This window comes from Rhagoletis pomonella, unplaced genomic scaffold, assembly GCF_013731165.1.
Source record: "Rhagoletis pomonella isolate Grant_MI unplaced genomic scaffold, Rhpom_1.0 Rhpom_scaffold_00009, whole genome shotgun sequence".
Lineage (NCBI taxonomy): Eukaryota > Metazoa > Arthropoda > Insecta > Diptera > Tephritidae > Rhagoletis > Rhagoletis pomonella.
This window is the reverse complement of record NW_023458563.1, coordinates 13,661,876-13,679,181: the sequence shown is the minus strand read 5'-3', so window position 1 is coordinate 13,679,181 and position 17,306 is coordinate 13,661,876. Positions and strand designations below refer to the sequence as shown.

Below are 17,306 nucleotides of genomic sequence, written 5' to 3'. Positions count from 1 at the left end.
GATCCCCAATCTTGAATCAAAGACGTCACCACAGCAGAGCAGCAAGGCAAATACAGTTACGCGATCGGGCCGCCATGTGAGACCACCACGACGTTTTGAACCGTGCTAAATGGGAAGGAGTGTAGTATACGACGAGGCACCCTGTAATGACAATATCTGAAGCAACTCTAAAAAAAAACAGGATATGACGTTGACAGGTGCGCACGTGCATCAGACGAGACTAGGCGACAAAAGAATAAAGAGCGCAATTTTCACACTGCATATTTCTCGTGTTTTATTATATTTAATCTTCAGTCGAAAACGTAACAGTAATAATTCATTTAAATTATTGAATAGTTTGAATTTAACCTTTTAAACAGTTGGTAGCCTATGTGATACATACTGTGATACATATTCAAAATTATTTAGATTTATACCAATCTTCTATACTAATACATATATATTTTGAAAGCTGTTTTTTATGTGTTCGCAAATCTCGAGAACGGCTGAACCGATTTTTTCCAAATTTCATTTCGATGTTTCAGACGTCCCAAGGATGGTTATAGCGAAAAAAAAACGATATATAAAGGGGGCGTAGCACATCCCATACAAACCGATTTTTTTCATACTGCATATATCTGGAAGTGTTCATGGTAGAATACTGGTACTTGGTACTGTGATATATGAAATCAATCTAATATTCCTGGAAAAATATGGGCTACATACGCCTACTCATGGAGAAAAATTGGGGTTATTGGAAAAGGGAGCTTGGTACCTCCCATACATACTGAATTTTTCATACTACATATCTCTGAAAATGTTCATGGTAGAGTCAGTACTCAGAACTTGGTATAGAGATATGTGAAATCAATCGCATATCCTTGGAGAAAAATTGGAGCTATTGGAAGATGGGACGTGCCACCTCCCATGCAAGCCGAATTTTTCATACTGCATATCTCTGGAAGTGTTCATGGTAGAATACCGGAACTTGGCACGGCGCAAATGAAATCAATCTTATACTCATGGAGAAAAATTGGCTATTTGAAAAGAGGACGTGGCTCCGTACAAACGTATACATATATATAATTCTTCTGTGTGTTTGTGAGTGAAATTCTCCTAAATTCCCGAACCGGTTTTATCGAAGTTTTTTGTGTGCTTTTGAGTGGCTCTCTGGATGGTGTAGTTTCACAATTTCAACCGACAGTTGGCGCTGGAGTTGAGTTATTACTAAAAATCTTATTTATGATCCACTTTGGCTAATATTCTTAACTTTTACTTTTAATTTAATAAATGGTGTGATCGATTGCCCTACCGTCCTAGAGCAGGTCAACTTCAATGTTCCTCAAAGGATTCTTTGCAATCCTATGCCTTTTTATTGCGGAAATTGTAAAACAGAGTATGCTAGAAACGCTCCTATTTCAAGAGTGAATTCAACACAATCTCGAATTCTATCGAACTTGATTTTTCTCTTCCATAAAGTTTATTTATTTTCTCTTTGATCTCGAAACTGTAGAGTGCTTTATGTTTTACACGTATCGTTTAAGTACCTAATTTCTGGCTTTAGTCTGTAAGGAATGTCTGTTTCATATGACTGAAATAAATTACAAATTACAATAACTACAAGAGTGATTGCCAAGATATATTTTAATCTAAGGTCTAAGGACTGGTTACATCATTCCCCTATTCATTTTAGAGATGCGCTTCTTTGCTCTTACAAAAACAATTATTTCAAGATTTGAATATGATACGTACCTGTTGTTTTAACAAACATTATTTCAACAAAATGAGTTTGAAGTATCTGGAAACTTAGGAGCTTGGGCGTTATTATAAGCTGGTAGTATGTATAAATACTGCGGTTGCGCTACTAACGAATCACAGCCTACATGGGGATATTGTGGTTTATGCTACAAGTATACAAATAAAAGTAGTAAGGACTCGTAAGAAAACTCTCAGGAAATCGGCTTTCACCGCTTTCTTTACTTACACAGTTGGTAACGTGGTTAGATGTTGAGACTTGCTGAACGCTTTTATTGGTAAAATGCAAATTTGGAACAGGTATACGAGTATCTTCTTGACCAAACTCGGTTTTACTACCCCCGTTAATATAACTTAATGTATCATCTTTCGTTTTTTTCGAATCGGGTTCGAACGATGAACTGATGTCACCGGTATAAAAATTAAAAATTTCATTTCTTAAGCATTTTCCCTCGTACTTGTTGAATTTGCTGCATTTATTTTTTTCCTTAGCTTCATCGCCAATGTCATTCATCGTTACTGGGGCTAATATACTTGCAGACCCATCATCTATATCTTCGGTTTCCACATGATCATAACCAACGAAAGAGCCTACGGCGCCATCTAGTTGCTCGATTATATCGTCCATAGTGTCACCTTCTGCATAATTCGGATCTGTCAATGATGCTATGGCAACGGTCGCTTCATTTGACCCATCATTGTTGACATGCGTCGCGATGCCAATTTGCGAATTTGTTACACCCACAACATTTTTCGATGTCAATTTAATTGCGCGCTGCATGGTATTTCCACTGGTATTACTTGTACCGCTAGCATTTAAAATATTTACGAAACCCTTTTTATTTACTGTAGTTGTATTCGAAGGCAGCATTACTAACTTACTACCTGTGTTGCCAGCAATGCCACTGGTAACAATGGTTTGGGGTTGGGTATGTCCAGAACTTGAACCAACAATCGTAACAGTTTTAGCCATTCCAGTCACATTTGGATTAGAAGCCATCTGCACCGTTACTGCCTTACCGCCCAGTGTTATAGTTTTTTGCTGAACGTTTGAAGATGGTACACTCACTTTTTGCTGATGCTGTTGACTGGTTACATGTTGCTGCTGCTGTGACAATTGTGTTGTTGAAGGTAGTGTTAAAGTAATGGGTCGACCGGTTGTGCTAGTTACTCCCCGAATCATTTTGACACCGGTCTGAGTGGATACCACATTCCTGTTAGTTGCAACTGTAGCAGTGGTCGATGTCGAACCCACTATTGAAACGATGCTACCAGCACCAGCTTGAGTCATAACACTCGATGCGGGTATTGTTCGTATACCAGCACCAGTGGTGACAATTATAATCTGTTGATTTGTTAACTGCTGCCCTTGCTTGTTGGTGATAACAAATGCAGGTTTACCAGCAACATTAGAAGAAACTTTTCCCACCTGGAGAATATTAGAATTTTTCATTATTAACTTTCCGCCGCTAACGGTATGCGGTGAAACCAATTTTACAAGATTGCCAGATACCAGCGGTTTTTGCTGGCCGCTAGTAGAACCTGTACTAGCAACAGATGTACTACAATTCACATTGAACTGCTGTTGGGGTTGTGAGCCCGCAGTGCTACCGACTACTTGAGTTGCTGTTACAATTTGTCCGCCAGCCGAAACCTGCTGACTCCCAACGGCAGCTAATGTTCCTGAAGTACCGGTATTTTTAGCCAAATTTAAATTAATTTTTGGCAGTGTTTGAACGGCCACGCCTCCAGTGCTGGTTTTAACCAATTGAAATTGTACGTTTGAGCCTAATGTTAAAGGTTTCTGTATAATATATTGCTTGCCACCAATTGTTGTGGCGGTAGCTATGGAATTTCCTGCATTTGCAACGGAACTGTTTTGTATTTGTCCAGCGATTGTATTTCCTATAGTTTGAGAAGTTTTTAATATAGTAGCAGTAGTGTTGGCCGTGGTATGTGAGGTAGCTAGACGTAAGGTCTGTCCAGTATTTCCTGATACAATTCTTACAGTATTGGCTGGAGCTGTTGTTGTTACCGGTATCCCAGCTGCACTTACAACACGTAGATTCGAAGCACCAGCATTTGAGTGCACAGCAGATGATACCGCAATCGTGCCTGTATTAATTGGTGTTGTTACGGCCGAAGTACGAGCCACAACAGTGTTTGGTCGGAACTTTTGTAGTATAGTAGTTATATTGCTATTCACTATTGAAACAGTTGGTTGCTGCTGCGATACATTTACCAAAGTGGCACTAACCTGTGTGCTAGAATTTACTATTGTCGGCGTTGATGTGTTTAATATGCGTGTAGCCGATAATGTATTCTCCGCAATACTTGGCGCAGAAGATACAATATTCGCTTTGATTTGACCGATTTGTTGTGTTTGTGGCACATGTTGTTGTGCTATATAAATGGTTGCGCCCTGCAAATGGGTTTGCTGCTGGGAAGATTGTGATTGTTGCTGAGTCTGCTGCTGCTGTATAATAGGATTATTCAGCACTTTTGTGGTAGATTGTTGTAAACAAACCGAAGGAAGTGCTGCATTGTGTATCTTTTGATGCTTCGTAGTTGTGGTAGTCAATACTGGGGAAGGTTGAATTGTGTTGGGGGGCAGTCCATTCGTCGATATTTGATTCGTGGCAACTGACGTAGATGAGGCACTAGGAGTAATTGATGATGGTGTTACAACTTTAGTCGCTATAGTTGATGGCTCAATCTTTTGTGTTTGTAACTCATATGCTGTCGCAAATGTTGTAGCCGTCCAACATAGTTCTAAAGCATGCGTAGACGCACGAACCAAACCAACTTTAACTGCATACAGTGGCCTTGTTGCTTCTAAATACCAGAGGTCTTTACAGCAAACCTGAAAATCAAATAAAAAATAACTTCAAATACACACTCAATAAAATGTATGCAGTAAATCTACGTGAGACTTAAAAAAATAAAGTCTTAACGTTAATACAATGGCCCCTATTATGAGTTGCATTCGATCTTCGACTGTGGTCGAAAGTGCTGATTGAACGAATTTTAATTTGGTATTATGACGCTCATTCGATGAAGAATAGCGCTATTGTGAATTTAGCTCGTTTAGGTTGTTCACAATAGTATATTTTTCACCGCTGAGAAGCTTTGTTTACAAATCGGGCAAACACAATAGTGTGCTTACATATTTATGTAAACTTGTGCAAATTAAAATGAAGTAAAAAAGAAAGCGAGTTTAAAAAAACTTATTAAAAATTAGTACAACGGAGCTCTGGTTCGACGATTCGTCAGAGGATGAGAGCGTAGTCAACTGGCCAGGGGTAGAAAACGTTTAAGAGAGTTTAAGTGTAGTCTTTCGAATATACTATTTTGACATACTATATACATATTTAAGAAATTCGTCTAGATTTATTAAAAACTTCCGACTGTCTAAAGAGGCGTTTGTGAGCCAAATCTATTAAAAATATTTTAAAACTATCAACAGCTCTACGATTTGATTCTCAGAGATCGTGCCAACTGAGTATTAGGATTTGCTTTCATAAGTAAAACCAGCCTTTCGAAGTTGTGTTTAATATTTACGAGGTTTGAACTGCATGAAATTAATAAACATTTTTTAAAATTAGTGTCTAGCCGCCAAAAAGTAAGAAAACAAATGCCAAACCATACATTTTTCACAATTTTCCATCACTTCGCTACACCATCGAAAGCAAAATTCTGTTCGACATAAAATTCGATACTCAATGAAAATTTTGACACGGTACGAAATTTCACATTCGATCTTCGATAACCAGCGAAATCGAATGCAACTCATAAAAGGGGCTAATAAAAATAGGTGCAATGTGGTATAGTCGTTGTTCTATGTATACAGCTACAATTTCACGGCTATATTAAATCCCGACTCTTTGTGTCCTCATTCGCGCACTATGGGTAACGTGAGCAACCCATGTGCGGGATGCGGCAACCAAATCGAGCCTTGGGTCACGGCAGAAAGAAAGGGAGCTTCGGTGGTGCAACTCCGTAATATTCAATTTAAGGGCTCACTGAAATCTGCAGCGTCTGTTCACCAGTAGGTGCGACTCCAAGCGGTTCAGATAAAAAACCACCCCCTCCCAGCAATGGGTTTGGGACCCGCAACGTAAAAAACCACTCCCAGTGAACAAGAGAGACAAAGGATCGGATGAGACCCGTTTAAACGTACCTCGATTTGAATGTCCGGATACTTAATGGGGAGGGTGCCTGTTGTTGTTGTAGCGGCTACAACAACCCCGCCTAGATCGGTTGATATCTCAGTCGTCGTAAAGTTCCACTAGCGGCAGCCCTAGGAAGCGTGCAGCCTCCACCGGGTCGGTCCACAGGGACACAGCCGTTAGGATTGTCGGGTTTTCCGGGCATGCGAAGAGATGCTTCGAGTCATGTGGGGTCTCTCCGCATGCCGGACACTCATTTGGCACATCCGCATTCAGTCTACTCAGGTATGAGTTTAACCTGCTGCAGTAGCCAGATCGAATTTGGGCTATTGTTGTTCGTGGCTCCCGAGGCAGATGAAGCTCCGTCTCGTCTACGTCCGGTGGTGGTGTGCCTAGAACGGCATTCATAGGTTTAGAGTGTACATAACACGAGACTGACTCCCTGTGAATGCCGTTCAGGGCCAGTCGGTAAGCTGACGGGTCCAGAGGCTGCTTGATGAACCTCTGGACTTCGTCCTTCAGTTCGTATAGATGCCTCCTGACGTTCCTAGGCGAGGGCTCCTCTGCAAGCAGCTGTCTGTTCGGGTGGCCACTTGCAGAGCATTATGTTGTGCTCCTTTATTGGGAGTATTTGTGCCTCGTTGTGGTGGTGATTTTCTGGCGACATCAGGAGGCATCTGGTCGCTGTCCTGAGTGCGGTGTTCTGTACAGTCTGTAGCTTCGTCCACTGCGTCCTACTAGTCCCCGGCGACCACACTGGTGCTGTGTAGTTTAAAACCGGCCGGCCTATTGCCTTGTATGTTGCCAGCAACGTTTCTTTGTCTTTGCCCCAAGTACTGCCGGCTAGCGACTTGAGGACCTTGTTACGGCTCTCTACTTTATTGACAATAGCGGTTGCTTGCGCAGAGAAGGAGAGCAGGCTGTCGAATGTTACTCCGAGTATTTTGGGGATATTCACCGTCGGAATTGGTGTGTTATCGACGAGAATTCCCAGCGGTAGCCTGACCGACACTTTGCAGTGAAGAAGCGAGAAACATCGGAGAGATACCCGTTTACTTTCGAACACAGGTCATCAATTCCATTCCCAGTCGCCATGATCGAGCAATCGTCGGCGTAAGAGACAATCGAGACTCCCTCTGGTGGTTGAGGGAGCTTTGAAATGTAAAAGTTAAACAGTAGCGGGGAAAGGACACCACCCTGTGGAACCCCCTGTTTTATTTTTCTGAGTTTACTCGATTTGTCTCTAAACATTACCGACGAGTGTCGACCACTCAGATAATTTGCCGACCACCGTTTGAGCCTCTGTCGGAGAGAGGAAGCCTCTATATCTTCTAGTAGCGTGGAATGGCAGACGGTGTCAAACGCCACGACCACGAGTTATCTGAGTATTTATGGCGTTAAGTGCTGTTGTTGTACTGTGCACTTTATGGAAACCATGCTGATGCTTCGCTGGGGTCAGGTGGATTGTGAAATACGGGAGCAGCAAGGCTTCGAGTGTCTTCGCTAGCGGGGAAAGGAGTGTTATCGGCCGATACGAATCTTCTTTGTTGGCAGGTTTCCCCGGCACTACGAACAGCGACCGGTTGCCTCCTGATGACGCCCCGACACCATTAAACAACCTCTGGACCCGTCATCCTACCGACAGGCCCTGAGCGGCATTCACAGGGAAACAGTCTCGAGTTATGTAGACTCCCGCCCTGTGAATGCCGTTCTAGGCACACAATCACCGGACGTGGACGGGACAGAACTTTGTCTGCTATCGCAGCAGGCTTAACTCATACCTGAGCAGAATTAAGGAGGATGTGCCCAACCAATGCCCGGCATGTGGAGAGTCGCCACATGACTCTCGGCACCTCTTCACATGCCCTGAGAACCCCACCCATCTGACGCCCCTGTCCTTATGGACAGTCGAAGTCGCACACTTCCTGGGCCTCCCCTTAGCTGAAACGGACAAATACGTTGACGGATGAACCGACCCGAGCGGGGCTTGGTAACCGCTACAACAACAACAACCCTGTTTAATTTTACGTGGCTTGCTGGTTTTGTGTCGACCACTCAGGTAATTCGCCGACCACCGTTTGAGGCCCTGTGGGAGTGAGGAGGCCTCTATATCTTCTAGTAGCGTTTAATGAATGACAGTGTCCAACGCCATGGACAGGTCCAACGCTACTAGAATAGTTCTCACAGGAGCGGTTCCGGTTAAGGCATCGAGTTATCTGAGTGTTTATGGCGTTAAGTGCTGTTGTTGTGCTATGCACTTTACGGAACCCATGCTGATGCTTCGCTGGGGTGAGGTGACGTGTGTTAATTACGTCCGGGATGTGATTCTGTGGTGGCCGTTTTCCCGTGTGCGCTCGGTTAGACGGTTGATATCGGAGTGTTTTCCTTTCTCCGCTTTCTTTTTGCAGTAGCCAACATATAGCAGGGAGAAGGCAACTATGAAGCCGATATAGTATTAGGGTGCGCACATCATTTTAATCGGAAGATTGAACACTGCCCCCCTGCAGAAACGTGCTGAATAGGGCGTTTTGCAGTGTTTTCATGTGCCTGGATGACGGCAGCCACGATTCCTTAGCTGGATAGTGCGAGCGACCTTGCTTGTCCGGGTATATCGTTAACGTGCAGATTTAAGGATCGTCTCCTTGCTTTTGTTGAACCGTTCTGCAATTAGCAAATACGAAACATAATGCAGAAGGCGGTATTTGCTTTGCGGCTTAATCTATTTAACTATTGGGGAATAACAGACTTTATTATTGAAAGCTCATGGGATGGAGCTAGATGGTTTCAGTGAGTGGGGTCTTATTTGTTGCCCTTTGTTTCCAAAGTTTTGCGCTTTACAGGGTGCTCATGGGTTAGAGCTTATGGCAATGGGATGTTATTTATTGCCCTCTATTTTCATAGTTTTGCGGCGGAACCGCTTATTACCCAACCAAATATAGTTTCTTGCGCTATTACATTATCTTGTATTTTTCGGGCTCGGGGGGTGGAGAATTTGTGGAAGTATGTCGCTTCCAATAACCAGATCTATGGGTGCTGGTTTGCTGAAATGGGGGTCAGCTAGCTCATGGGAATGTTTGACAAATTCACGACTTACGGGGGAAGTCGCTAAGTGCTCCGTTATTTCCTTGAGTATGACAGCTTTTGTATTTATCTTCCGCTTTGACTTGCGGGTAATTATATTGAGTTTACATACGTTTTTAGTGTTTTTTGAATCAATACTAAATACTTTGAACTGTGAGTGTTCGGTTGGGAGCTTCAACCTCTTTTGATCTACTGACGAAATAAAGGTTTTTTGGGAGCCTTGATCAAGCAGTGCTCTGAGTTGAAACTGTTCTCCTCGACGCTCTATTGTCACTATTGCAGTTGGGAGAACTTCATTTTCTTTGGCGATGTAACATGCGCCGAGTTTGCTCAGGTGGGTTGCTTATCCGGCTTGTAGCTTATTAACTCTTGGCGGCAATCTTTGGGGATTGCGTGAGCTGTGCTGTGTTGTGCTACAATTTTCTGAGAATATGGGTTGGTTGGGTGGTGATCATAGGGGATCACTTGTGCTTTATTTTGTGGGCCTGTGGTGTTTTGGGTATTACAACAGCTTTCTTTTATTTGTCGATCGGGGGTGATCGACTTCTTAAGATTTTCTTTTATGCTAGCCTTTGTAGAATGGCCTCTGGATGAGTGTACATGCAGTAAGGAATTATGTCTTTTCTGACAATACATGCATGCGAATTGTGACTTGCATTCTGCCAAACTATGATTGAAAGCAAGGCAGTTGGGACATAATTTATGCGTTTTAACAAATTGTATGCGCTTTTGTATAGAGATGTGGGGTGTCGCATAAGTAACAGGAAATCACCGTTTTAGAATTTGCTTGAAAGACATTGATTTTACGGTTGGATTTTGAGAGATTAGAACTTCTGGGTAAACGTTTTGGAAATTTCATTTCTACCCTTTCTAGTACTTGAAATCGGGTCGTTCGAAATTCGTCCATTTGAGACCATAAGGAAAGATCTCTTCTTGTGGGCAATGATTGCTTCCATAGTAATCGGGTATCTTTGGGCAATTTGGCTACGCAAATGTGTATTAGGATGGGGTCCCAGCTGTCTGTCAAAACCTTTTGAGCATTTAAAATGGATAGACATGTTTTTATTGTGCTTTGGAGATTACTAATCTGTTTACTATCTTCTTCGTGAACACTTGGAATATTCATTAGAACTTGGATTTGGTTACCCACTAGTATGCGTTTATTTTCGTAACGCTCGCTTAATGCTTGCCATGCCAGATCGAAATTCTCGTCGCTAAGAGGGAATTGCTTGACGATTTCACCGGCTTGCCCTTTTTTTTATACCGGAGGTGGTATAATTTCTGAGCGGATGATAATTGGGGGTGGTTTATGTAGACGGCTGTAAACATATCTCGGAAAGATTGCCATTCTTCATAACCACCGTGGAAAATCTCTGTATCACATGGCGGGAGTTGCAGATACATGTGAGGATTTTCCCCTATGTGTGAATTCTGTGTTTCTCGGGAGTGAGAGCTTGGGGGACTTATAGCCCGGATCAATTTGAGTTGATCTAAGATCTTCGCTTTAGTCATTTCATAAGTATCAATACTAAACTGATACTTGTCATATGCGGCTTGTAACCGCCCCAGAGATTGTCTAGTTCTTTCTTTTATTTCGAGGGCCGACTCTGTGAATTCCTCTATGGGAGAAGAGGTGAGTCTGGCACAATATCTCATGAAGCCATCATTTTCGATATTAAATTTTTCCGCACACGGGTCATGAGATTTTTGTTTTTCTGAGTTCTTTGCTTCGGCAGAAGTCTGAAGCTTTACAATGATTTTTGCGGGAGTTGCTTTCCTTAGAATACTGGAAATATTTTTGGGGCTTTGTTCAGTTGGCATTTTGGATTTAAAGACGATTTATTTATTTTTAAATATTTTAATATTTAAAGGAGGCTCTTGGTTGAGCAGTTTGTGGTTAATTGTTTTTTGTGGACTGTATGTAAATTTGTAACCAGTGAACTTTACTACTGGGTTTTGGCGAAAAATAGGCGCATAACGTAAGCCAAAAATATTTGTTAGCAAGTAAGAATGTTTTTAAAAGCTGTGCTTTGGAATGCACGCTAATTTGGTTTGAGCAGGCGCTCTGTAATTATGCGCAAATGGATGATCGGGTGCATATAAGAGGGTAAGTAAGGGGATCACCATGCATGTATATATGTATGCCTGCATATACGTATGTTTGTACGTAGGTATATTTAGGCGCTTACTGGGTAAGCTGAACTGAGTTAATACTAGTTATCTTTGACAATAGAGCTTGCTTTTTTTTTTTTTTTGTTATTATATTTACGTATGTATGTATGTGTATACAGATTAAGGTTCTCTATTTTTTTGTTTTTTGCAATGTCAAAATATACATGTATGTATATATGTGTGCTAGGTAAGTAGCAATGAAATGTACGTATGTATGTTATTCTTACACCCCTTTAGTCTTTCCCGCTTTCTGACCTCTCTGTAGTTATTATGTTGAAGATGACTTGCGATTCTGTTTGTTGTCACTGGGTAATTGCTGAGCTCCTGATATTGATGTTCATGTTGTTTTACATGATGACAGGGTATATTTTTGGCGGTACCACTATTTTTTGTTTGCTTCACTCCTAGTTTTGTTGGTAGTTTTAAAGCTGATTTTTCGTTAATTTGGTCGCTCTTTTTTGTTTATTTTCTCTTGTTTTGTGATGTTTTTTGTTTTTGATCGTATGCAAAAAATTTTAACTTTTTGAGTTTTTTATTTTTTGTTTGTTTTTCAGTTCACTGTTTTTTGTATTTGTTTTAACTTTGGATTTATTAAATGTTTGCTTGTATATGTCTGTATGTACACTTTTAAGAGACCCAGTCTAATGTTTACTCCACTTCACTTTTTGTTTGCAATCACTTTCGTCTGTATGTCCTTATGGCAAAGAAGGACCATGGCAACGCGCAAGTAGTTTTCGCGTTCGTTTGAAATAAAACCACTCGCGTTTTTTTATAAACGTTATAAAGGGTTTATTTAACAACTAAATTATGTTTAAGTACATATCATCAGTATCATTCTGGAAGACTCGGAAACCAATTTCGACCAGTAGTAACCAGACTAGGATTTAAAATGAACACTAACCTTACTTGCACGGATCACATAAGTTATAGCGTATCAAAAATATATTACACGTTAAGAAATCTGTGGCATACTTGCTACTGCCTACCAACTAATACAAAACTTAAATTAGTGAAATCTCTCATCGTTCCTCAAATAACCTACTTTGAATCGGCATATTGCAAGCAAGGTTACGAATCTAAAAATGAACTAAATTTGGCTTTAAATAATACTGCTAGATTCGTATATTGTAAAAGAAAGTTTGACCACATTTCGCCGTCACTAAAAACATTCTCGGTTTCAGCTTTGAAAATTACTTAAAGGTCCGAAATATTTTATTTATTTTCAAAATAATTAGATACCGCCAACCAGACTACCTTTTTAGAAAATTAACTTTTGTTCAGTCCTCTCGCACTTATAATATTATAGTCCCAAAATATAAAACATTAACGGCCTCCAGACTGTTCTTTGTTAGTGCCATCAGACAATGGAATTCGCTACCAATTTCTGTTAAAAGTATTAAATCAGAGAGATATTTCAAAACTGCAATTACATATATTTTTACTTAGTAAGCTATGTGCCTCCCTCTCTTAACTTCTTCATCTTTAGTAATTGATTTTACCTATTCTTATCCTTTACTAAATATTATGATATATTACTGTTAGGTTAAGTCTAAAATAAGTTTAAGATCTGTAATTTAAATGTTGAATTTGTGCAATGTAAAGACTATATGTCTTACCGTACATCTGTCATAAATAAATAATAATAATATATACGAATGAAAATATATATTTGTTAATTACGTCCGGGATGTGAGCATGAACGAAAGACACAAGATCACGCCTTCCCGAAAGAAAGAAAAAAGTTATTTTCTAGCTGTTGAAATCTCGACGCCATCTTTGTTGGAAGAAGTAAACAACGAAGAGAACAAAAAAAAAAACCGCGTAATTGTTGAACGCATGAATAATCATTTTTATTATGCAAATTCTTCTATAAATCATGTCGTTGTGTTAAATTATTCTTTACCTTATGTGTGCACACGTTGTGACAAGCGAAAATTAAGAAAATTGCAGTAAAAAGCCACCACCAAATTGTAAACAACGAACAAATGTAAACAAACGGCTAATGTCAAAGTCGCCCAACTTTTTTCCTAAATGCGATTATAACGGGCTACTAAGAAGAAGGCGTGATCTTGTATTTTTGGTTCATGGGATGTGAGTCTGTGGTGGCCGTTTTCCCGTGTGCGCTCGGTTAGACGGTTGATATCGGAGTGTTTTCCTTTCTCCACTTTCTTTTTGCAGTAGCCAACATACAGCAGGGAGAAGGCAACTATGAAGCCGAGATAGTATTACGGCGCGCACATCATTTTTATCGGACGATTGAACAGGGAGTACCAAGGCCTCTAGTGTCTACGCTACCGGGAAAGCAGGGTTATCGGGCGATAAGAATCTCCTTTGTTGGCTGGTTTCCCCGGTATGAGCAGTGGGACCACTCTCCCCATCTTGCAGATGTCTGCAATGACGAGAGTGGCCATAGATAGGTTGAGGACCTCCGTTAGGTACGTTACTCCCGCAGGACCCAAATTTTTCAGCATCAACATGCATATTCCGTCGGGTGCAATGGCTTTGGAGGCTTTCGCATTCCCGATGGCTACCCTTACCTCACCGCTAGTGAAAACAAGAGGCGCACTGGGTTTTGGCATTTTGTGCAGCCTTCTGGTCACTCGACGTTTGGCTTTATCCACCGGAGGATGTAGAATGAACTGGTTACCAAAGTCTATTCCGACTCTGTCGCCACGCTTCGTCGGGTTGGACAACGACCTCACAGTTGAACAAAGCTTGATCACACCAGAGGCGAAGTTGCAGGTCTTCAAATGCTCTTCCCATTTCTTCCTTTTATGTACGTTCACAAGTCGCCTAATCTCCGACTCGAGATCCCTGATATGGGGATTTCCGAGATCGACCTGACGAAGGTTGTCGCGCTCATCGGATATAACCGCCGCTTCAGGCAGGAAAGTTCGGACGTGAATCCTTAATACATCCTGCTGGGATGAAGCGAGCTACAGCAGCAGTGACAACCCTGCGGAACTTACGTTCACCTACATGAACGTCGGTTGGTAAGGGTAGTGCAGTGATGGTGCTTTCAGTAGCATCCGCGAAGCCTATCCAGTCAGCTTTGGAAAAGTGGACATAGGTCCGGTGATCCGCGGAAGGAAAGTCGGCAGGTTTATCAATCGAGATGACTATGGGCAGATGGTCTGATGCCAAAGTCAGCATAGGTCGCCATGATACGCTGTTTATCAGACCAGTGCTGACTATTGTTATGTCTGGCGAGCTGCAGCAGCTGCCCATAATATGTGCTCAGCCAAGTCAGTTCCCCTACGATCGTTTGACAGGCTTGAGTGCCAAAGATCGTGGTGCGCATTAAAGTCACCTACTACCATATGGTTTTCACCTCTGAGGAGCGCACTTATGTCAGGGTGATATCCTGCCGGGCACCAGGTGACAGGGGGTATATATACGTTAAATATTTCGAGCTCAACATCGCCTGACCGGAGAGCAATGCCCTTACATTCTAGGGTGGTATCCCTGCGGTCGATGTCTGCTTCGATGAGACGATACTGCACGGTGTGGTGCGTGATGAACGCTAGGCCACCACCATTATCTCGCTCGCGATCTCGACGGTTCAGGTTGTACCCGGCACAATTCAACAGTGTTGAATTGCTGTGCAACTTCGTCTCTTGGACCGCAGCTATCAATATGCCATGCCTTCCCATGAAGACGGATATCTCCTCGATCTTGCTCTGAAGCCCGTTACAGATAAATTGAAGGAGCTTCATGTGGTTCGGGAGACGTGTGGTGATGCGGGGTTTGAGAGACGGGCCCTCGAAGTTCCTCGTCCAATATCGCGTGGTGCGCAGACCTGAGTATGCCCTAAAGTGGCAGGTGTTGCACTTGACTGATGTCACATTACGGAATATCCTGGTCTGACATACCGTGCAGCTTGTAGGAGGAACCAGGAGTTGTTGGCGGCGGCGTGTGGGTAGTGGTGCGGTTGTATGTGTTCTGTGGTCTGTCGTGGTTGTGATATGGTCTATTGTGTTGTTATGTTGTTGTGCTGTGGTGATTGTGTGGGGCTGCTCAGGTGGACTGCGGTTAGCCGTGGAGGCTGCTCTGTTTGAGCAGCAAGGGGCCACATACGACGTGGTCCACTGCCGAGCAGACTCTAAGGTGACTCCACCCCTCCCAGGCATTACACTTGACTGATGTGAAGTTGTGGTGTAGTCTTCTCTGACATACACAGCAGGTGTAGGTTTCTGGCCCTGGGTTTGACTCGATGCCATCCCTGATCAGAAGCGAATGCAGCCCTATGGACGAACAACTTCTGAGATACTTCGCCGACCTAAACGGGGTTAGATCGCCGAAACAACAGCCCTTGGTCGGGTAAAACCCGAGCCATTCCAGTACGTAGAACCGGCTGTCGTGGGAATGGGGGAGGGTGCCTCTTTTCGGCTGGTTGATGTCCTTGTACGGACTGACACCGCCATCCAAGAAATGCGTTGGACTACAGCTGCCATGTAAAGGAGCGCAAAAGCGGTGGGAGAGACTTAGTCGCCGAGTACTGGCATTCACCCAGTGGACGAGCGTCTAGCCACAATCCGAATCAAAGCGAGATTCTTCAACATCTAGGACAACAAGAAAGGACAAGGCGTCTAAAGATCTTTTCTATGAGCGCACATACGAGCGCTTGTTCGCCACGATCTGTTCCTTTGAACTTCGGACTAAAACCTGTGGAACTGTCAAACTACAATTTTACTCTCTCAACTGAGAGTAAAAGGAGAACAGATGCCGAAGTGCACGGGAACGCAAAAAGCACTATTTCCTGTAAAAACCTCAGACGGCTTGTTTACATGTCATTGGTACTACACTGATTTGGCTGAAATATCACTAAATAATTATTAAAATCTATACATATTCAAATATTTCGTTGTTTACTTCCATTTTTTAACAAATACAAGGTTCTTTGCTTTCACCGCCTTCTGTTTTTGTTTGCACATGTAAATCAGCTGATCGTTTGACACTTTTCATGAGCTTAAAGGAAAAAAAACTCCGGACTAAATCCTGTAACTTCTGACTAGGAACAGTTGCTCAGTTACTCTCTCAAATGTGTTCCCACTTACAGGTGTTATGTCAATAGGAACGACTTCCTGTAAGTTCTGACTAAGTCCTGTAAACCGGCTGCTATTGGAACAGACTAAAAATTGGTAACTTTTAAACGGTTTGGTAACTTGGTAACTTTTATTTCATTTTGATAACTTTTGCAACTATACATCTATTTGCATTACTAGAAAGAAATGAATTATGTTTTGAATGTGCGTAATTAAAACCCTCCGAGTTTCAGTGGCAGCACTACTGACACTTTTACAAAAGTACTTCGATTAAATTAGAGTCATCTCATATTCGAATACTGGAAATATTTAAATTACAGTGGCAGCACCAAGGGCTGCACTTTTAAAACAACTTTCGAATTTTTGCGATAAATTTTGAATTCTACCCTCTCGCATATCAATACTGGCTATCTGGCAATTTTTGGTAAGGTCCATAAATAGTTTTGATTATTCCGGCAAAAAAAAAAATTTCGCGTGCTTTTTACCAGACCCATCTACCGACATGTATTTCGACACCTACCGACATATATTTCGACGTACAGTAGATTATGAAAAACCGAAAAAATAGGAAAAAAATTTGCAATTTTCGCAATTTACTCGAAATTTTGTACGAGTCAAACGAACGGTTAAAAGCACCCGCCACTTTTTGTGTGTCCCGGTGCTACTATTCCGTGAGTCGCAGGTCCAAGTATCGGCACATTCCGAACGAAAAATTACACTGAAAATTGCACAACGCCGAAACCAGTTTGTCTCCAAACCAAATTTGGCATAGGATGATGGAAAATCGTTCCACATTACATCATACTCCTACCCCGTCGGAAACACCAACAACGAAAATGAGAATAACGGCACATGCAGTAATTAATTGATAGAAAAATATTTTCTAATAAAAAAAATATATTATAATTGTCAATAGCATTTTCAATCTTGATAATTTATCAAGAAAATAGATTTAAACTTCTGTGCTAGAACTGGGAGCTCTTGATAAATAATCAAAAATTGACAAATTATAAAAATATTGAATTTATTAAGAGCACAGAACCGGGCTGTAAGTATATGGGCAAATCTAAAAAACAGGTAACCTTGGTGTTGTTTAGCTTTATTT

General features: G+C 41.8%; 1 protein-coding gene across 6 annotated transcripts in view; it reads right to left on the bottom strand.

Annotated features, from left to right (window-relative positions):
• The window catches only part of LOC118745583 (host cell factor-like), a 137,226-nt gene that overhangs the window by 69,415 nt on the left and 50,505 nt on the right, over positions 1–17,306 (bottom strand). For all 6 annotated transcript variants that reach the window (XM_036479077.1, XM_036479074.1, XM_036479076.1 and 3 more), the window contains exons 8-9: positions 1,964–4,597; positions 1,732–1,883 (exon numbers count right to left, since the gene is read on the bottom strand). In XM_036479077.1, the coding sequence (XP_036334970.1) occupies positions 1,755–1,883; positions 1,964–4,597 (2,763 nt within the window). In that variant the 3' untranslated portion in view covers positions 1,732–1,754. The remainder of the gene's footprint in view (positions 1–1,731; positions 1,884–1,963; positions 4,598–17,306) is intronic.